The sequence below is a fragment of the Castanea sativa genome, chromosome 11, assembly GCF_040712315.1.
Source record: "Castanea sativa cultivar Marrone di Chiusa Pesio chromosome 11, ASM4071231v1".
Lineage (NCBI taxonomy): Eukaryota > Viridiplantae > Streptophyta > Magnoliopsida > Fagales > Fagaceae > Castanea > Castanea sativa.
Window position 1 is genome coordinate 2532501 of NC_134023.1, and position 22055 is coordinate 2554555.

The 22055-nt window shown below is 34.3% G+C and overlaps 3 protein-coding genes across 3 annotated transcripts in view; 1 reads left to right on the forward strand and 2 right to left on the reverse strand.

Moving 5' to 3' along the window:
• The window catches only part of LOC142615648 (ALA-interacting subunit 3), a 7969-nt gene extending 1457 nt beyond the window's left edge, over nucleotides 1-6512 (forward strand). Inside the window, exons 2-8 of the mRNA XM_075788389.1 lie at nucleotides 399-457; nucleotides 549-623; nucleotides 707-817; nucleotides 1802-1872; nucleotides 2514-2814; nucleotides 4323-4612; nucleotides 6163-6512. Coding sequence (XP_075644504.1) covers nucleotides 399-457; nucleotides 549-623; nucleotides 707-817; nucleotides 1802-1872; nucleotides 2514-2814; nucleotides 4323-4612; nucleotides 6163-6217 — 962 coding nt within the window. The 3' untranslated portion in view covers nucleotides 6218-6512. The remainder of the gene's footprint in view (nucleotides 1-398; nucleotides 458-548; nucleotides 624-706; nucleotides 818-1801; nucleotides 1873-2513; nucleotides 2815-4322; nucleotides 4613-6162) is intronic.
• An 884-nt stretch (nucleotides 6513-7396) lies between these two features.
• On the reverse strand, nucleotides 7397-13428 carry LOC142615270 (uncharacterized). The gene is made up of 8 exons (XM_075788004.1): nucleotides 13279-13428; nucleotides 11589-11814; nucleotides 11375-11509; nucleotides 10511-10733; nucleotides 9408-9594; nucleotides 8567-8751; nucleotides 8332-8469; nucleotides 7397-7657 (listed from the first exon to the last, which is right to left on the reverse strand). Exons 1-8 carry the CDS (start codon nucleotides 13370-13372, stop codon nucleotides 7529-7531), a joined length of 1317 nt encoding a protein of 438 aa, XP_075644119.1. The 5' UTR covers nucleotides 13373-13428; the 3' UTR covers nucleotides 7397-7528.
• A 4001-nt stretch (nucleotides 13429-17429) lies between these two features.
• On the reverse strand, nucleotides 17430-21170 carry LOC142617389 (4-hydroxy-tetrahydrodipicolinate synthase, chloroplastic-like). The gene is made up of 3 exons (XM_075790215.1): nucleotides 20741-21170; nucleotides 19228-19308; nucleotides 17430-18476 (listed from the first exon to the last, which is right to left on the reverse strand). The coding sequence occupies exons 1-3, from the start codon at nucleotides 20824-20826 to the stop codon at nucleotides 17549-17551; spliced, it is 1095 nt and encodes a 364-aa protein (XP_075646330.1). The 5' UTR covers nucleotides 20827-21170; the 3' UTR covers nucleotides 17430-17548.
• Between the last annotated feature and the right edge of the window lie 885 nt (nucleotides 21171-22055).

Here is a 22055-nt window from a genome sequence, read left to right on the forward strand (position 1 = left end):
ATCAGGTGTTTGTAGAGTTATGTTCAATATTCTTTGTTATGCATTCTAGAATTTAGGAAGTCAATTGATATGACTTCTAGATGCTCACTTTTGTCTAATGCACGAAGAGCATTAGTTAGCTTTTACCTTGTTGATTTCATGGGGCTTTTTGTATTTGTGAAGCCCTTTTGTTTGTGTGTGTGTGTGTGTGCTTATGTATGCATGGCATGTTTGCATATGTAGTGAAGCTGTCCACGGTTTTCCCTTTTACCCTTTGTATGATCCAATACAACATAAATCAGCTAAAAGTTGACTTTTCTTTAGAAGCTCCAATTATGTTAGCAACTTGTTTGCAAATTCTAGGAAACTTCATGGGATTTTAAATGGACTAAAGCGGATTGCCTTTACAAAATTTTCAGATTCTAGGTTTACTCAGCAAGAACTTCCAGCATGCAAACCAATTCTCACACCAAGATGGGTGAGCTTTATAATTGCTCATTTTTAGTTTCTACCAGGTGACGTTCTCAGTATTCAAGGAAAAAATAATTAATCTCTATCTCCATGTGCAGGTGATTTCAGCATTCTTGCTTGTTAGTGTTGTCTTTATTCCCATTGGAGTTGTTTCCTTGTTTGCTTCCAGAGATGTATGTTCAACCATGACCCAAATGTTTGCAGTTTACTTCTAGTCCCACATATGGTTGATTTGGAATCTCTATCTTTCTGCCAGGTTGTTGAAATTGTTGACCGGTATGATAGCGACTGCATACCAGATAATACAACTGATAAGGTCAATTACATACAGACCCCTGGAGATAAATCATGCAACCGAAATATAACAGTAAGCCTCTGGATGCAATTCTCATCTATGTTATTATTGTTTATTATTAGAGGGATATTTCTACAGTAGTAATCAATTGCTGCAGTAGCTGTAGCAGTGTAGTTAAAGCACAAAGCCAAAAGGCGACCTTAAGGCATCAAGTCATTGCATCTCCTGAGGCATGAAGTGCTAAAAATGTGTTTTCCCGAGATGTTTACCTAATGAACTCAAATTATATGTATCCAATGTATATTGGAATATTATAATCAAGTCTCTGTCCAATGGAGAGGAGTTGGTCTGTAAGCGATTATATGGTTGAAATTTTATAAAAATCTGTTTCTAAATTGATAAAGATATATTCACTTAATTTTTTGTTTCCCCTATTTTTTAGAGAGACAATCATAGAAAGAGAGCTGGCTAGAGAGAGAGAGAGAGATTTGGCCTGTTCACGCCCTTCAACTAAGATTTTTTTTATTTGTTGGCTGGTGGGGGGGGGGGAGGAGGGGTCTTTGATGAGCCCTTTGTCATCTACCATTTTTTTTCCACCGTTGCATCTCTTTGCTAATGTTTATGACAAACATGTTACAACCAATTTATTTTAGGCAAATAACAGAACTTCCCTTTTAATGGAATTAGCTCTTTGGTCCTTTTCTTAAATTTCATTTAGACTCTTGCCTCAAGCACCTCTCACAAGTGTAAGGTGCTTGCCTAGGCTCTAAAGGCAAGTGCTTCACTAAAAGCACCTTCCCTTAGGCCTTCAGAGGTGCCTTAGTGGTGCATTGCCTCACCTTGCCGAAGTGTCAAGTTGAGTGCTTGGCTCACCTTTGACTACACTGAGTAGTAGGAGGGGATCTTGGAAGCTACTCTAACATCTCTAGCAATATCATTCTCTGATACCTACTGTGTTTTTAAGGTGATAGAATGTTTTAATTTAAAAGAAATTCCTAGTTCCTAAGTTTACAAAATGGCTAAACTTAACTTCTATGTTCTTGTTTATCTGGAAAGGTACCAAAGCGAATGAAGCAGCCTATATATGTGTACTATCAGCTTGACAATTTCTACCAGAATCATCGCAGGTATTCTCCCCTGCCTTTGCCATACCCTCCAAATATTTTCTATATGATTAATGCAAAATACTATTTCATGAAATATGGCATCCTTTTTATCTTTTTTTGGTGGCCTTTGAAACTTAGATCTCTAAAGAGCAGGAAGTTATGGGTAGAAAATAGAACGTGGTTAATCCTGTCAATAATGGTATGTGGTGAAGAGTGCACCTTTAAAATTGTTGCTGCACGTTATGATTTAAGAAAGGATTATTGGATTTGGGGGTGCAGTAACATGAAATTTTTTTAATGATGGTTTTCTTACCATTTGAAAGCACAATATTTTGCCTGCTTCTTGGTAGGTAAAAATCACTGCAGTTTGTACTACAGGGAAGTGATTCCATTCATTAATTCGTGAAAAATAGCATCATCGAACTATTGGAGCATAAGAATGTGCATCTTATCAACTATATTTGGTTTTTTGGTCAATTAAAATGACACATAAAATATATAACAAGTTATAGATTGGGTATTCACATGGGCACAGCCCCACTTGTCCTTGCATTGCTTTAATTATAGTTTACTGTCGTTGACAAATATACGAAATATACTTTGTAAAAAATGGAAGTTTCCTTGTTGAAAATCAAGTGTCACCATGACTTTGTATGATACAGGTATGTGAAGAGCCGTAGTGATGCGCAGTTGAGAGATAACTCAAGTGCTTCTGACACAAGCTCTTGCAAGCCTGAAGATTCATATAATGGGAAAATAATTGTTCCTTGTGGTCTTATAGCTTGGAGTTTGTTTAATGATACCTATAGCTTCTCCCGCAACAGCTCGCAATTGAATGTGAACAAGAAGGATATTTCATGGAAGAGTGATAGGGAGCACAAGTTTGGCAGCGATGTCTATCCTTTGAACTTTCAAGCAAATGGAACTGTTATAGGCGGTGCATCGCTCAATTCATCCATACCAGTAAGCCTTTCATTACTTCTTGTCTGGTAGAATTGAAGCATAACCAGTATCATATTTCTGCACAATAGTCGACTTACTAAACCAAATGGAGCGGTTGTGCTCATTATCAGAATAAGGAAAGATGTCTGCTGTTATCTAGTATTTTAGGATGTTTTTCTGATAAATGTTTTGTTGAGATAAATCCAAAAGGAGCATAAATGGGGTACCCAGGATGTATACAAAGGAAGCAGGCTAGATTTTTCTGATAAGTTCTTAAAAATAAGGGGATGTCCAATAGATAGATCTATACAGGAGAATATCCAGACCAACCAAAACTTCTTGAATTCTGAAATTTACAATAGCTAAAAGTTCTATAAAGGAAAATGAAGTAATATTTTCTTCAAACAAAAATTTTACTAATATTTTATTAGTTTATGCATAGGAATTGCATCTCCCACAAAAAGAAAAAAGTGCAGAGAAAGAGGTTTATAAATGGGAATTTCCCTTGTGGTCAAATACTTTGCTCTTTTTTCTTTTAATTGTTTATTCTAGATGCTGTCATCATTTTTAGCATGCTTCTCTGGAGGCTACTTTGCCGTTCCTCAGCCACTCTCTCCAACTCTCTGAGAACTCTCACAAACCCTCCAACTCTCTGAGAACTCTCACAAACCATCAGAGACATTTGTTCTCTAGCTGCTGAACAGTTCAGAAGCAAATGATTGACTGTGACAGAGGATACATTTTGGAGATCTATCTGTGTGCTTGTGATGGGCTTAGGGTTTAGAGAATTTGTGGATCTAGGGCTTTAAAAATCTTAAAAGAAACGGTTTAGGTTCAAGGATGGACTAGAGTTTTGGAAATGTTATGAGAATGAGGGCAAGAGTGTACAGTGAATAAGAATAGGAAATAAGAACATGATAGGCAATCTTTCCTTAACACTTAACTCTATATTCAATATCAAAGTTTGGAATATTTTGAGTACAATGACACATGTTATAGACACTCGTTCTTGTACTAGTAACACTAGTACTCCTAATTTTAATTGGAAACGAAGGAAAACTCAAATAAAAGCTAACTTGGACTCTCAAGACACGTAAATTTAGTAAGTTTTTGACTTGACTCAATTACTAAAATCCCCTTAATACACTGGAATGGAGAATGATTAAAAACTAACCAGAACTCAAGGAATAAAAACCTAAATTAAAGATGTTTTAACCTTCAAATTTTTATTTATTTATTCAGAGTTCACCTTCAAAATCATGTAAGAATTGACCCAATATGATGTTGCATGTGAGCCACAAAATAAATCTTGAAATCTACGAAGAACAGTAAACCAATCTTTCATGGCTGTAGTTGGGTTCATTTTGCTATCCAATTCATAAAATTTACCTGTAGTTCACCTCTCCTGTTTTACCCACTTTTTTAATATCTCTAATTTATGAATAGCTGTTTGGTGTCATTCTTATCCAAAACTGCTTCAGCCAATGAGGCAAGTGGCTAACCTGGTCAAATATGTTTTTTGGCAACAGTTGAGTGAGCAGGAGGACCTCATTGTATGGATGCGAACTGCTGCTCTGCCAACCTTTAGAAAGTTGTATGGGAAAATAGAGGTGGATCTCGAGCCAAATGATGTCATTAGTGTCACATTGCAGAACAACTATAATACTTACAGTTTTAATGGCAAGAAAAAGCTTGTGCTCTCGACTACTAGCTGGCTTGGCGGAAAGAATGACTTTCTTGGCATTGCTTATCTCACCGTTGGTGGGCTGTGCTTCTTTTTGGCTTTGGTTTTCACTCTTGTATATCTTGTTAAGCCAAGGTAAATTTCTTTACCACAATAATCTTGCTCTTAATATCTAGGACTCTCTATAAGAGTGAGGCTGTCAGCTGGTGCCCTTGTTTGAGCTTTCCAATTTTGCAGCCTATTTGTTTTAAATTTGTCTGGTCAGACTCTAGGGAAGCATGTGTAGTTATTATGTAGTAATAATGGGTGAGCTAAATGTAGGCATATAATAGTTTTCTTCCTTTTACGTATTTATATTACATAAATCTCAACTTAATAAGTCATTTCCCTTGGACTTTTGTAAATTAAGAATTTACACCCACCCTTGTTAATTGAATATTTTTAAATAAGATCTTTTACATAGTTAAACTGAAGTTTTGATGTAGAAGTTGGAAATGTTATAATATATTAGGTTAAGCTTTTTATTTTTTATTTATTTATTTAATGCAAAAGCTAGTTGTTGTTCTTGAGAAAATATTATACCTGTTTATGTAATCTGCATTGCATAATAGGTTATTTAGTCTAAAGGCCTAAAATCATCTAGTTCCAGCACAATTTTGTGACTATGGTGGAGCTAGTGTTCAGTTTAATTTAGGGGTGGTAAGAACTAGGTATATGTTAGCATTAGTGTCTATTGACTAAAATGGACCCAAGTTTATTTATTTATTTTTTAAAGAAACTGGACCCAAGTTATAGGGCAATACCTTCTTTCGGAAAATGATGTGGTTATTTTGTTTTACTTATTGGAAAACCTTACGAATGATCTATTTAAATCAGTAGCTTTACATGGGAGCATGCGTAATGGTGTAGGGGTTGCTGGTTGGATTCTCCCCATGCTGCCTAGGGCCAGTGGCCACTCACTTATTAAAAGGGGAAAAAAGAAAAAGAAAAAGAAAAAAGATAACACTTAATGGGGTCATTGAAATGAATCTTTTCTTGGCCATTGGCTATCAATCTTGTAATTACCTTCCAGGCTTCTACATCTTTGTAGGCCTGCCTCTTGGCTTTTGATGCACGTGCAGTTCTTGGTTGCTAGTGACTCCAGAGTATCAGTTTAAATGACACACTCTCATGTCCTCATTTCTTCCCCTTTTTGGGTATCCCCATATTTTTTCTTATATGGCCCCTTATCCAGCATAGCACATTCATTTATTTTTGTCATATAGAGATGCTTTTCCTCCAAATATATCATACAGCTAGTTTTACCAAGATTCATATACTTTTCCTGTTGGACTTGTCAAGTATGTATGCCACATCATGCTCTAGATGAGCTTTACTTTATTGCTCCTGTCCAATCTAAAGAAACGTCCTTGTTTATCTTGTCATCCTTGTGGATAATTCTGAGTTAGATAAGAGAAGAAAGAAGCAAGTCTTTTAACTTATTAAGATTAGAAGTATCTGCTAATACCTAGTTCAGTCAATGGGGTAGGGTAGGATACTGTGCACCGGGGTGTAAAAATTCTTTATGAAGAAACATTTTTCATAAGGAGTTCCTAGGCAAAAGGAGGGTAAGTAGGATTTAAAAGCAATATGTAGATAGTTATGTCCTGTTACTAAATTTTACTTCTGTTTCCCTCTATTTTCAGGAGACTTGGAGATCCTTCTTACTTGTCATGGAACAGAAACCCAGGAGGGCGTTAAGAAAGTTTCTGGACCTATTATGATGGCTTATCTTGAGCTAATCATGGTGGATAATTTACATGATGTAATTTTATGCTTACTTCACCCTTGTGTGAGTTGTACCGATATGTTGATATATACTCTCAATAGATGCAACATGTTTTGAACAAGCTGTACCTTAGGTTACAATTGTATTTTGTTTTTATTTTTTAAATTTGTTTTTATGTGCCTATATGGTTCTGAGAGCATCTTTGTGCAATGTTCTTTAAATTTATATTCTTCTCTGAGATTAAAAAAGAAGTTAAATTCGTTTTCTGCTCTGTGTAGCATATTATGATTGCAGATTGCAGCTAGTAGCAACTTTGATGATCATCATCGCTTCATGTCTGGCTAAAATGTTTCAATCCTGGCTAAAAATATTATTTCATTCTTGTTTGTCAAGTTTAGTACAAGTTATGTTTATACTTGAAAATTTGGACCTTTTCAGGAAGTTAAAAATAACTAGTATGTGAATTTTGAAGAGTTTGAATCTGTAACATTTATTTTTTTTTTTTTTAAATTATAAAACAATGAAAAAAAAAATACAAAAGGGTTTCATATGTATTGGTGAGTTTGGAGTCCTATTGTAAGAATGCCTAATAAACATTTTTCTGCACATCAAATGCCTCAAAAACACAATGTATCACACGTTAGCCATTTGATTGAGACCATATTTTCAATTGACTAAAATTTCCTGATAAAAGGTAGCACAAATTTTGGACAAGGTTCATAGGTCATTTGAAGGCATTTTGGTACCAGCATTAATGACTGCACCTATAGGGAGCAACATAAATAATGTACCAATGTACGGGAAGAAGAAGATGGCGACAGTTTTTTTTTATACAATGGGAAGTTTCATGGTAATTTATCATTTTTGGAACATACTGTCCTAGATATGAAATCAATCGGAACAATAGGACCAATGGGGTAAAGTTAGTTGCTCAACATGATGTTAACAATATGCAAGGTTTTGGACCTCTTTAGATAGCTTAGATTCTGCATTTCTAAGTGGCTGATCTAATTTTAAAATATTTCCAATGAGAGCAGACACCAGAGCATGTAACTTCAGCTTGGAAAGCATTTTGATTGACTGAAATTTCTTTTGTGAGAAATGAGAACACAACGCATAATTTCAATTTATAAAAGAAAAAGAAAAGAAGAAGAAGAAGAAGAAAAGAAATCAATTATAATTCTTAAAATAGTATTTAACATAGTTAACAGTTCTTTTCATCACATGATGAGTTTACAGTTAGGTTAGTTGGAAAAAACAATAGGGATTGTGTTTGTGTCCATTTATAGTACTCTTAGCAAAATGTTAGAGAGGTATGCGCCTTCTGGGTAGGATGGGTCAATAGGATGATCGCATGCTGCTCCGGCCTGTCGTAGAACTGTAATTTTCCTCCCTGCCATTGATGCAGCACCCTGGTCACAAAGGAAATGATTTTCAAAGTTAATTAGAGAAATGTGTTAATTACTTCCAATTAAGATTAGAACTGGCTATATGTTTGCCCTCAAATTTCTAATTTTTGACCACCAACTTTTTGGAAGTAGCATATTTTTAACACACTGAAAATGGGGCAGCATCAATTCACCGACTGCTTTATTCCAGTCAAATGAAAGAAGTAGGAAACTTGTATTAAGAGAAATCGAGTGAAGCATTGTAGCTAATTGGTTGGAAGACTTCATGGATTCAAGAGCCATTGGGTGCACATGTAACTTATTAAAAAAATATATACACAAAAAAAAAAAAAAAAAAAAAAAAAAAAAAAAAAAAAGAAGCATAATCTTGACTCAACAGACAGGTCTTCTAAGGTATGTACTATGTATATTCCCATCCCAATGTAAAGCCATGATAATTGTTTCTTAAATTATGTAATCATAGCAAGTCCGTTTACTGAAAAGTAAGATATTATTATTAAAAGAGAAAGAAAAGAGTGAAGATTGAAGATTGAAGAGTCAACCATAGTACAGATTATAGCAATCATTCTTGGTTAAAAATCTATGTACTTTGAAGTTGATTACCTATGTAAATTTATACTCAAGGAACAAGTCAGAGATAATTATTTACCTGAAGAGTACTAACAAATAAAAATTACCTGAAGAGTAGGTAAAAACATCCCACTTTGGGTCATAGCTCCCGAACACGAACAGGTCATGAGAAGACCGCCTCTATTTGTTAATTGCATCGCTAATGAGTTTAAAGTTCTGTACATGCCTAATGCACTTTGTAAAACCTGAATTAAATAATGACCCAGTTATCAGCAGAAAATCGCACAAGAATTAGAGAGAAAAAAAATTGTACAGAAACACTTGACATGAATGTTCAAATACCTTTTTTCGTGGTGCTAATTTAGGAGGATCAACAATGACTACATCCCATGATTCATTTTTAGAAAGAGCACCCTTCATAAATTCCGTTGCATCTTCTCTGAGAAATGATATCCTTCCAGGGTCCATGTTGTTTAGAACAATATTTTCTTTTGCTAGCTCCAAAGCTGGCAATGATGTATCAACACCTAAAGGAATACTAGATATTTAAATGACTCGTGTAGCTTAAAGATACATGCAATCTTAACATGTCTGCCTCAAATAGAACCCAATAGAACATTGTCATATTCTTGATGTACACTCAAGAACCAATACAGAGAAAGTTAAGCAATAATGAAAATCTCGTGATGAAATCTCCTATGCCTAATATAATATGAGATAGCAGTGAGTATGCAGGGGATGAGGTTATGTATTACTCGTGTATTGATAATAATGATTTAATCATTAAGTATGGAAGATTTCTAAAAGTTTCATAAGAAAAGCATTGAACAACCTAATGGTTCTTTGACCAAAAATTACATTCAGACGTTTTGCATTGTATATTATTTTTTGCTCCATATTTGTCAGATCTTATATGCACAATGGCTAAATTTTACTAAGTTCATTTAGATTTTGACAAACAAAATTTTAAATAGATGAAATTCTAATCACAACACACACACACACAAAAGAACTGGAAAGAAAAGTTCACATAATTAGTCAACCGTGCCTTCAAGAAGTTCAGATCTTAATTAGGAATGTGACACATGAGATGGTGAAGCAAAGCCCCACAATAAGAATCATAGATAAGTCATATCCAGCAAGAATTGAAAAGGAAAAATGACAGTCAGCAATGAACTTATACCAGTGACATTCACGGCACCTCCTTGTGCTGCATTCAGAGCAAAACCACCACTGTAGCAGAAAATATCAAGGACTTTTTGACCATCTGAAATTGTTGATATGAACTGACGGTTTTCACGCTGATCAGCATAAAATCCTGTCTTCTGGCCCTCCAATGAAATTGCATACAAAATCCCATTTTCCATAACCTAGCATAACAAAGTTACAAGTTGGCATAAGACACATTCAACAAATCTCATAAAGAATGTTATAAGACAAGAAGATTCAGCCAGAAGGCACTTCCAAGATTTTATATCAACTTGGATTCATGGAAAAGGTTCAAATTATATACAAGTTGCATGAACATGAACCCAGCTCCGCATTGGCTAAGAAGAACTTCATATTTAGGTAGAGTACAAGTGTTATTACTTTGGTTCCAATTCAAAGATCTTAGATTCCATGAAAGGAGAATTCTTCAATCAGAAGGCCCTTTGTTATAGTTAAGTTACACACACACACACCCCAATGGTTATCGAACCCATGACCTCGCCCTCCATCTCATTATTATGGAAGGAGGAAGTTCCGTTTGAATTGGAGCCCATTGGCGTCAATTAGAAGACCCACAGAAGATGAAATGGCCTAAAAATATACATGCCAATTAAAATCATTACCAGACACGAACCAAATTTTGGATTCACAAGGGTAGAAATAAATGCAACAATGACTATGAGTCAAGTTATTTCAAATATTTCAATGGAATTAAAAAAAAAATGTTAGTTGATTCATGTAAGAAATAGAGATATCCAGACTATTTTTACTGTTTCAGATTAGCAAGGATCATGGTCCCTGAAATTGGCAGTTTCCTCACTGAAAACATATTTCAAGAGCAGCAACGCTTCAGAAAACCTTTACAATCCAAGAGGCGTGCATCCCTAGTAGGTGAGTGCTTGCAACCAGATGAGATTTGGGAGTCCCAGGGTTTTGTTTTTAGTGGGGGGGATCCTTCAGTGTTGTATGCATATTAGGGTGCATGTCAAGGTATAATATCACCATGGTGATCGAGAAGAAATTGGTAAAGGCCAAGATTGAAATGAGCAAAATGTAATGTTTCAAAGGATTTTCTACCTTCGTTCTTTCTGGACAAGCAGATGGACGCATTTCCTTCAAATCTGATAAATTTATTCCTTCTTCTTTTAAAATCTCAACAGAAGGTCTCCAGTTTATATGATTAATTTCATCAATTCTACTGATACAAGCCTCAATTTCTTGTTTGTACTTCTCAACCCAAGCAGCTGATGATGCTATTACAGCTATATCTCCAAAAACATCAACAATTAATCCTGACAATCTGAAATAAAGAACTGACATCAATTAAGTGTATTGGCATTTCCAGGAACAATTTAATTTACAAATAGAAGGGGTATGTGGGATCACCATTTCGTTCTGGATGCAGGACATATGTTGGACTCTGGTTCTGATAATACCATTTGTTCTGTGGACATAGGACTTACATTTAGCTTTTCTAACCATCACCATCACCACCACCCCCACCCCTTCCCTTCCCCCCCCCCCTCTCCCCCCAAAATAAAAAAAATAACGCTCCATAAGGTTATTTATATTGATTTAGCAATGATATTTATATATTTTTTAGCACATATATGTATGTTTGTATATGAATTCTTTTCAAAGCTCTATATGTCTGGGAAAAGTGTATAAGTCAATTGCCCATGTAGTTACTTTCTAGAAAGCTATACCCAAAGCCTCCTTTGTCGATTGGAAATCAAGACCTTTTTTAGCTTCATGTGTGCTTGTATATGATGCATGTATACACACATGAATAAATGACTAGCATGGGAATAAAGAACATGAACAATTTCTTATCTCAACCTCAAATCAAATGGTAATTTTTATGGACATGGCAGATGTTATTAAGAAATTAAAAAAAAAAGGCCGCCAATAAAAACTTCACCTAACTAATTATGTCAATACCTGTCTCCTTCACTATTTACTAAACGATATGCATTTGTATTGGCCGAGGGAAGCCCCAAACTCTTACGTAATTCTCTAGCTGAATCAATTCTTGCTTCAAGCAGTTTCTCCATGTTCAATGCACATGGAGGATCTCTGTTTCATATAAAGTAACAGCTTAACATCCTTGTAAAAGAGATAAAACTGTAAGGGGAATCCCTTTTTAAGTAAATACCTTGTTGCTTCCTCTTCTAGCTGCATTAGCCGAACACAAAACATGGAAACTGAATTATACAATCCCCACCCTATTGGTTTCTCTGTCCCATCAGCTACCAGCACAATATCTCCAGTCCTGGGTGGTGGTCTACCTATTATTCTATCAACGGCTCCACTGTACACCATTGGGCTACCATCCTTAAAGAGCTGTGTCTTCCCCTTCTTTAGTACAACCTTTGCAACACCTACCAAACACAAACCAATTACAATAAGATTTTAAACTTAAATGAAATTAAAACATTGTAGACAAGAGTTTCCCATATAAGACATTGCTCAAGTTAGACAGCAAAAATAATGAAATGACTCTGTAAAAGGGGAAAAAATGTTTAGCATTTAGAGTATAATCTTCATTCTTCACAAAGGAAGATGATAATGATGAAATGTTCCAACATCACCCACATTAAAGGTTAAGAGAACCAAAGATACACCACTGGGCGAAAGTGCAATTTCGTACCAAACTGCAATTTTGCTCAAGTTCAAATTGTTGCAGTGGGCTTGAAATATCTATAGCATAGGGTAAAAGAGAGGACGGATGTTCCATTTAGAAAAGGAAAAATAAGAAAAGGTCATCCCCAATGCACAAAGCTCTCACTTATAGGGTCTAGGAGCGGTGATTGGTAGCTAGTGTAACCCCCAATTTTTTAAAGGAGATGCTGATTCTTGAATGCAAACCCGCGATATGTTGTTTTGGGTGGAAGGCAATTGCCATCGCACCAAGGCTAGACCTCTTAGAAAACGGGAAAAAAAAATAGCATCATAAAAATTGTGACACCAACAGATTTTTGTATTAACATGCCAAGAATTCTCACCAATAAAATCTCTCAAAATGAGCACAGATTACGTTTACACAACTCTCAGGACCCTAAAGGAAAAGAGCACAAATCGACTATATCACAGGAATTGAATTGTTCAATCATCTGAAGGTCTAACAATACAAACCCTTCAAGAGGTCATTAAAATAATGGATACAACACCACACTGACTTCAAATTTTAATATAAATCAAAGTTGATACATTGACACCCTAGTGTAAAAAATTTATAAAAAAAACTTGCAAATGAAAGTAACAAAAAAACGAAGTATAATTTTTCAAAGAGTGTTCCTTAAACCCTGAACTTAGTCATGACCTAAATCCAAATATGTTGCGTTGGTGTTAATTGTATGTAGCCAAATCATCAACGTTTTTTTTAGAGAGCAACTTGCCTTGACTGTCAGTTCCCCTCATTTTCCCATATTCTCTTCTTCCAATTTTTTTTTTTTTTCCTACTACGGTAAGTAAAACTAGCCAGTTAACTTGTTGGGCTCATTAAAAAGAAAGAAAAAGCCATTGTCATTATACAGAAGGACTATGCAACCAATTCTACAAAAGGAGAAGAAGAAGATAAGGTCGTCTACATTTTCCAAGTTTCCAATGACCCATTTGATTTCATACATTGCAGAAACAAACAAAATTTATGCATAATATATATATATATATATATATATATATATATATATATATATATATATTTTGGCTTTTACATGTATTTATACTGCATAATCAGACAAACCCAGAAACCAAAATTTGCAGATATTCACATAGAAACAGGAAAAAAAAAAATGGTCTTAAAAATACCCAGATGCTCAATAAACTAGGACACAGAGAGAGACCTTTGGGTCGAGAAGAAGCAATTTCTTGAAGAGTGGTGCCTGGTATTGAAGAAAAAGATAGAGACTTTATCAAGCGCGCCGAAATGTGCTGCATGTTTTTGAGAATACACAAAAATAGTTTTTTTTTTTTTGTTAAAATTCCCTTACCACTTATATTGATTATTTTTATAAAAACAAGTGAGTAATAAAATTTGGAAAAATATTGTATAATAAAACTCTTAATTTGGTATCTTTCTCAATTTTTTTTTTTTTTTTTGGAGAAAAAAGACCATTCATGATTTTTATTTTTCAGCTATAACAAATTAAAGACCGATAGAAGGAACAGACTTCATTCAAACTTTTAAAGGTAAAAAAAAAATTATTCCCCCACTTAAGGCATGTGTAATAACATTACCTTACCAATAAACATGAATGAAAAAATAACTCGTAAAGAGTTTACATGAGAAAAACTATCTTTATCAAGTGTCTATATGCCAAATTAAACTCTAAAGTTTATGCATAAATGCTTACTATATATGGTTGTAATTGTAATAATTCATTTATTTTATGAGTGTAACAAAAACCAAACTACAATTTATCTAGGTACTAAAAATCATGTTTGATTGCAACATAAATATTTCATTAAAAAAATCATATGACTTATAGAAAATCTTTATATGTAAAAATCAAAGCTTTGAATAATGCTAAAAATGAGATGATTTTGTTTAATGTAAATAATAAAACATAAAAGCAAATAGTATTAATCATGAGAGTTCTAATGTAATTTGCTTTTTGATAAATTCAATAGTTACAATTGTACCCTTAGCGCTCACTACTTATTCTTTAACACTTAGTTTGTTTTAAAGTAAAATATTTTACATATAAAACATTTATAGTAAAATATTTTCAAGTGCTTGGTATATATGACAAATAAAATTTTCAAGTAAACCACAAAAATTAATGGCTCAACCAGCACTAGTGACCGGAACAATGGCTTCGATGACTGCATTAGGAGAGGTGTTTTCGGTGACCAGATTGCAAGTACCAGTAGCTGAAATGGTGTCTCTAGCCATTGAACTGCCAGTATTGATGATTAGAATAGCGACTTTAGTCATCAAACCTCCAGGATCAATTACTAGAAAGGTGTCTCTGGCCATAGAACTACTGGCACTGGTGGCTAGAACAACAACTTTGGTTATCAAACCTCCGGCACTTGTCTCCAAAATGGCGGCGTTGGCCACCATACCATTAGCATTAGTCGTTGGAACGACAAATCTAGTCACTGAGCTGGAGGCATCGATGATCAGAGTGGTGGCTTCGACCGTTGGATTGTCATCATCTATTGCCTAACCCACTAAATCGATGATCTAGCCATCATATGGGGTGAAGGGAAGTCACAGTGTTTTTTTTTTTTTTTTTTTTTTGTAAAATGCTTTACCAAAATTTTAAAGTAAAATGTTTTACAACTTTTTATAAAGGATTTTACTGTCAAAGAAAAATATTTTATAAGTTTAACCACATTTTACATGCAAACAAACACCTAAAATTATTTTACTTCAAAACAAAAGCATAAATGAAAAATAAGTGTTAAAAATTGTGATAGAAATGTTTTTTTTTTTAAATTTTTTATGAGTGTGTGTCTATATATATATATATATATGTATGTATATAAATAAAGGATCCATTAATAAAATTAGATTAACTTTTAAATAAAATTTATGGGTTCTAGTTAGCTTAATTAATAAATTTTGCTGTCGTTATAAATTAAAATTCTATTATATCTAATAAAAAAAGTTTTGTTAACAAAAATAGGGGGAGAGGGAGGATTTTGAAAATTTATGAGGGGCCATCAAGTAAAATTTGCTCCTAAATTTTTTTTTTCTTTAAAATAAAAGGAAAGGGAGGGTTTTGAATAATCGAGGGCATGGGCCTTGGTCCCCCTCCGATCCTCCCATCCAATAAAAATAAAACCATTTATTTTAAAAATAATTGTTTATGCCAAATAAACTCCAACTCTCACCTTCCCTTAAAAGTTACCATGACTTTTGAGTGGATTTGTGGTGTACCTTTGTGTTAGAACTTCTTTCCCTCCTTCCCTCTCCCTCCCTTGTGTGTGTTTGTTTCTCAAAAAAAAAAAAAAAAACTCACTCCAACATTTTTTGGAAATTTGTAATTATTTTTAATAGTTGAGATTTAGAGTTTAAAAAACTGTTTCTATCACATACCCTGAATAAAATTAAGAAGTAAAAATATTTTATGAAAGAAATGAGACTAATTACACTCCATACCTTTTTTAAAAAAAAAAAAACTGGTCCAATTCAGTCTGGCCCGGTCCTAACCCATAATTTATTTATTTATTTTACTGCGCTCATGAAATATTGTTTGTGTGTAATATCTAGACCAAAATCTTCTGAAGATGGAACTGTAGATAATAATAATAATAATAATAATAATAATAATAAGCAATGTAGATTGACCTTGAAACTGGAGATTAATGAATAAAGATTAAGACTTCAACCTTTCATTTTGCATTATAGCAGATTTTCAGAATTCAAAAAGATTGTTCAAGTTTTATGTGATACAAGTTTCAGTTTTAAACATGGTGTTACCTTCACCTGTGTTCAAAATTAAGAGGCCAACAATGCGAGTTTATGGGATGGGCTATCACTCATTATGTATTCCGAGAATTAGCCATCATAGTTTGAACAATTGCTCTATCCTTGTACTGTTCTTATGTTCTTCAAATTTCGGCAATGTTTCTTATACATCTGCCAATCAATACATCGCGAAGAACTCAAACATCTTGCAAGGTGCATATCCTTGTGTAGTTTCAAGTTTCAACTATCATGATATTGTCACTGGGATTTCTTGGGATATTCATTATAGCAGGGTCAAAGGTTGGCACATGTAACATGCTATTTTCATTATTTCATTAGCTTATGGAACTGAAAGAAACTCAGTCCTTCCTTCCTTCTTTTTTTTTTCCTCACATTTTTGGCTAAAAATCATCTTATAGTCGGTTTAAAATCCACTTATTTTGCTAAAATTAAAAACTTTTTGCTGAAAGTATTGTAGATAAAGGTAAAAGTTAACTGAAATAATATAGTGAGACCTATAAATAGTACCAAAGAGTACACTGAAACCCTTAAATAGTAACAGAAATAAACTAAATAGTAAAATAAACGGACTATTTAAACATAGTGAAATGCACTTTTTGATAGAGAATGATGAATTAAATGACAAATTAGCATTGGGTCGATGATTATTTTAATAATAAATTTTACATTAGAAAAACATTAGCACCTGTTTTTCATTAAAGTCTAACATTAAAAAGTACGAGCTTTTGAATATGCAGTTTTTGTCAACATTGCTGGAAATTCTACACTAACCATTCCTGCTGCTACTTTCTCAGAGTCAACAATAGCCCAAAAATCTCACAGCCCTTACAGAACCCTTAACTTGGGAAGCAATATTAGGAAACGCAATGACAAGTGGACAAGGAAATTCAGCCATAAAATATTATGAGCATGAAGCATGAAGCATGAAGTATGAAGCAAGAAGGACTAGGAAATCATTGATTTACATTACTGGAATGTGTGTCTAAATAGAGAGCGCTGAGAAACCATATGAAGCCTAAATGCTACAATGCCAAATAAGATTGTATTGATTGAGCCATTCTAGAATTAGGATGGAGAGATATTCGAATTTGAGTTCCTTTGTGTGCGAGAACCGAACGGTATCACTAAACCACAATACTCTTGACAGAGTACAGAGCTCTTAAATGCAAATGGATATTCCAAAAACTAAAAAGACTGAAGATTAACAGTGTCAGCGCTTGTAAGTTACATTCAGCCAGCTTAAGGAAGAACTCATGTTTAAAATTCAGACACCATAACTTGACTCAAATGTGCATTCCATCTAAACCTGCAATTAACTCAATGACTAAGCTCCAGCATTTTAGCAAAATCTATGATAATCCGTACCATAATGAGAAGCAGCAAAACAAACTCAGAAAACATTTGGGCCTACCAAATCAACAGACTCACCTGCAAAAAGGAAATCAGTGGAAATGTTCCATAGAAATTGTACTTGTACCTTTTTTATATATATAGACATATTATACTAATACCTACTATAAGATACTATGGATTATAGCATAAATAAGTTTAAGCTTGAAAAAAAAAATCTAAAGAACTTTATTTATGAATTTATAATGGGTGAAAAAGCCAAAAGACAAACTCAAACTAGCACTTCAAAACCCAAACCAAATATCCAGAACTAGGAAAACAAACTAATACCGACCAATTAAGATAAAGTCATTATCGTCAAGAACCTGAACATCTTTTTCTCCAACAAAATTCTCCCGGCCAATTTCCTTCACCAAATTAACAAACTCTACCCTCTTTGCCAGAGGAAGAGGTACATATGGGAGCCTGAAAACTGGCCTCACAACTCCAAGTTGAGCAAGAGCAGTGTTTAAGCCAATGGGATTTGGCTCATGAAAAAGCCACTCCATCAGAGGCATGAGCTTTGCATTCAGTGAAGGGTTTTTTCCTCCAAACATAAGTTCCCGCATTAATCCGGGAACCAGGTTGCTAGTAACAGATATCACCCCAGTCGCTCCATAGCTCCATCTAGAATCATGACACTCATCATCATTCCCACTCCACACTACTATACCCTTATCTGTATACTGTTTGACCCGATCATTTCCAACACACTCCTTAACTCCAGCCAAGTAAGCACTCTGGGCTATAGTGTGAATTACAGGTGGGGGAATATCTTGGCCAGTCCGCGAAGGCACATTGTATATGATGCTGGGACCCATTGATAGAACACTTTCAAAGTGAGAAACCATTCCCTCCTTGGAGGTTTTTCCATAGTAGGGATTAATGTGAAGGGCACCATGCATTCCAACAGCAAAACCCTGTTCAGTAGCATGAATTGCTTCCCTTGTGGAATTGCTTCCAGTGTTTCCAATAACCTTAATTGATCCACCAAAACAGTTTACTGTGTGGCCAATAAGCATTATATGTTCATCCCAGCTCATCAATTGGCCTTCACCGGTTGTGCCACCAACAATAATACCTTCAGCACCTTTGACAATCTGCATGTTTACCAAGTCATCATACGCTTCTAGATCAAATCTACCATCAGGTAGGTATGGAGTTTTGATGGCTGTTATCAATCTAAGAGCCTTTATATCATCTGTCGATGTCCTGAAAACATAGTAAGAGAATAAATAATATCTAAGGCACCAATTCTCACTACAAAAAAAAATGGATATCTGAGGACAACCACTACAGTACTACTATTTCTTTTGAAACAAATTAAAATGTTCCATCATTTTTTTTTTACTGCTGATGTTAGATCTGTTAAAACACAACCACACGCTTACACCAGCACAAATGCACAACATTATGTAATTTGTACAAACTGACCAGTACACTACCAGCAGTCAGTAAGACAACCAAAAAATATTTATTTTACTTGATCAATTCACAATACCAGACAAATGACTCCAATACTCACCAGCCAGCAATGGATCTTTGGGCATAGATTTAGGTACTGTTCATGTGGTGCCTCAGTTATTTGAACTTAGAACCTCCTTTTGAAAAATTCAGGAGGAGAGTATATACATAAATATTGCAACAATTTTTATTAAAGCAAAAAACTTTCAAGTATACAGGGGGTATACAGAGAATGCACCAACATCAGCCTCTCAAATTACGAGAGTGTATATATCTTCAGTCTAGGGACAATAAATATGAAAAAAATATTGAATATATAAGCTTTTCCTTCAGAACCTAATTAAAGCAGAGCTGATCTCTGACAAACTATAAGTACAATACACATTCACACACCAGACAGTTAAAACATTAAATACAAGGCACAACAGATGGCACAACAGCCCAGACATTTGATATGAAAAATTCATCTATATGGAGAAAATGTCATTTGATAATTTACCTATTTTTAACTTCCAAACTGCGCATTGGAAGATGGAAATTAGGTATTACAGCTGCTTGCGGAGACCTCCACTTTGCATTCCTACCTCATAGCAACAGAGAAAATGAAATTAGCAAAATTAGCAAAACAGAGTTTTTGGCAAGAAGACTTGGCCCCTTTCTCAAGTTTCATGCCAGCACTTGTTAGCAATAGAGTTCAGTAAAGGGACAGTCCTCCATAAAAATATAAATCAATCTATAAAGATCAATTATATGTCTAAAAGACTAAGTAAAAAAGTAACAAATCAAGAGAAATTAATTGCAAAAATAAATCAAATGTACACAAGACTATGCAGCTGAGCAGAAATTGTATTTCATTTGATTCTCAAAACAAAAGCTTAACACAGCGGTCATTCTAGCTCCCCAACAACACCCCCTCCCCCCACCCAAAAAATTAGGCAGTTGAAGGCTTGATGCAAGTCAATAAAGCGATCTTCTAAATTCAAATGAAAATTTTAAGCACCTAAAAGTTTTTCTATCAAACAAAGACTTTTCAGTTTTTAACCAAAACTTTTTTTCCAGTTGCTTGCCACAAGATTTCTCCTGCATCCTGGACTAACAAAAAATAGCTGAAGTAAGCATTTAACAATGGCAAAGGAACCTATACTATGCTTTTCAAAATCGATACAATGTCCATCCTAAACTTCAAACGGAGAAATGTTCCCCTGAGTTATTGTTAATAAGCACTTTGCCCTCTACCGTTAGGATTTCCGTCAAATTTAACAACGAGGAAGCTATTAGCATGTCTTCATGTCACAAAAATCTTCATTTACTCAACGTAATTTATAATTTGAAAGTTAGGGAAGGGGAATTTAAACTATGGACGTCTCCATCAATATATTATTGATGTTGCACTAATTACATCCATTGTCACGTCAGTTTACGTTCTCTACTAAAATCAGGAGTTCCACTTTAGCTACGCAACCAACAACCTAGACACAACATTCCATAGTCTCAAAAAACCCAATTAGAGCTCACAGGTTTGCGGAACTCAAACATAGCACAAAATGCGTCTGTTTTTCTACACGCTTTAAGGATACCAACAAATACTACATTCTAATCTAATAGCTAATATATATAATTTCCTGTTTTAACTTATAGCATCAGCCAAACCCAGATAACAATCAGTTTTTTAGTATAAGCGAAAATTGAAATTCAGATATCTTATTCATGCATAAGAGACACTTTAACCGTTGAACTAACGCCACGACAACAAAAATATAGCATTAGTCAGACCCAGATACCAATCAATTTTTTAGTATAGGTGAAGATTGGAAGTCAGATCTCTTATTCATCCGCTTGAGATACTTTAACTAACTGAAACCCACATAAAAGTGACGAGAAACAAACGCCACGACAACAAAAATGGATCACAGATCAGATAATTAAAAAAATGTATAATAATGGATTTATTACTTAACAAAGTAAGAAAGTGACAGCAATTTGATAAAGTAATAATAAATAAAAAAATTAACCTCTTATAGTTATCGGGAGAGGTAGGACGCGCAAACTGTAGAGCAGGGTTTCTGAGTGACAAAGTATTGCACTTCAAAGCAGCCATTGCAAAGAGTGAGATTTTAATCAAAAACCGAATCCGAGCGAATAGAGAGTAGTAGGAGAAAGAAGGGGATGTTGTTCAGTTAATAATAATAATAATGGTAGTGGTGAAGAAAAGCATTGTGGCTTCGCCGTCGCCGCCGGAGGAGGAGGAGGGTTGATTGTGGGTGGCTGGTGGTGGGCTTCAGTTTAGAGGCGGCTGGGTTTTTTGTTAGGGTTTTTTTTTTTAGTTTGAGGCGGGCTGTGTAGACGCGAGTTGGGAAACGTAATTTATCACCAACGTGATAGTAGAAGTAGCTAGGGGGACTGGGTGTAGAACTTTTTTTTTTTTTTTTTGATAAACGACTTGGAGTAGAACTTGACTTAGATACGAACCTTATATGCCCACTAAAGATCTAGTTTCAAATTTTCAATCAAATCTAGAAAAGCCTAATTATTGTATATTTAACATTTGTATTGATTAATGAAATTTAAATAATGTTTGTCTGTTTCGAGAGAGAATTAAAATTCAACGTGATGATAACGTTGTATTTGACTCCACACGTTTTCACAAAGGTCTTTTAAGAACATTCACATTAGAAGACTAGTGACCGTTTGGTATGGTGGTTTGAACAATACTTTTCAGTTTTTAAATAATATTATATGTATTTTTATATACTTTTTCACTCATACGTATTTCTAAAAAATATAAACAACATTACTAGAATGATATTACCAAACAGTCTCTATGTTAGTGTAGTTTTATTAGACTTTGTGCCCATTTGGTTAAGTTTTTGGGGGGAAAAAAAACATGTTTTTATGGTTTGTTTGGGATCTGCTTATTTTGCTGAAATTGAAAATCTTTTATTGAAAGTACTGTAAATAAAGATAAAAGTTAATTAAAATAATACAGTAAAACCTATAAATAGTAGCAAAAATAAGCTGAATGGTAAAATAAACTGGCTTTTTAATTTAAAGCCAAATGCACAGTATCTAAATGTGAGTTTAGTTGAATTTGGGTGTTTGGTAAAATTTCATAAACGTGTCTTTTTTCCACCGCAAACTTGAATTTTAGGGCAAGTTTGGTAAGGAATTTCAAATAACAATTTTCAATGTTTAAGTGGACAAAAAAAAACATATTTGGTAGGAAATTTAGAGCCTGTTTAATAAGAGATTTCTAGTAACATTGTTGTTGTTTTGTGAAAATACGTGTGGGTGAAAAAGTGTGTGGGAATATGTATAATGTTGTTTAAA

Bases quoted from the DNA above. Each gene is read 5' to 3' on its own strand.
- LOC142615270 (XM_075788004.1), bottom strand. From the start codon at position 13,372: ATGCAGCACATTTCGGCGCGCTTGATAAAGTCTCTATCTTTTTCTTCA. The intron at 8,752-9,407 runs GTATAAGTTCAT...GTATTCCTTTAG, and splicing joins AGGTGCCGTGAATGTCACTG to GTGTTGATACATCATTGCCA. The intron at 8,470-8,566 runs GTATTTGAACAT...TATTTAATTCAG, and splicing joins AATTAGCACCACGAAAAAAG to GTTTTACAAAGTGCATTAGG.
- LOC142617389 (XM_075790215.1), bottom strand. From the start codon at position 20,826: ATGGCTGCTTTGAAGTGCAATACTTTGTCACTCAGAAACCCTGCTCTA. The intron at 19,309-20,740 runs GTTAATTTTTTT...GCTATGAGGTAG, and splicing joins TCTCCCGATAACTATAAGAG to GAATGCAAAGTGGAGGTCTC. The intron at 18,477-19,227 runs GTAAATTATCAA...CTATGTTTTCAG, and splicing joins AGTTTGGAAGTTAAAAATAG to GACATCGACAGATGATATAA.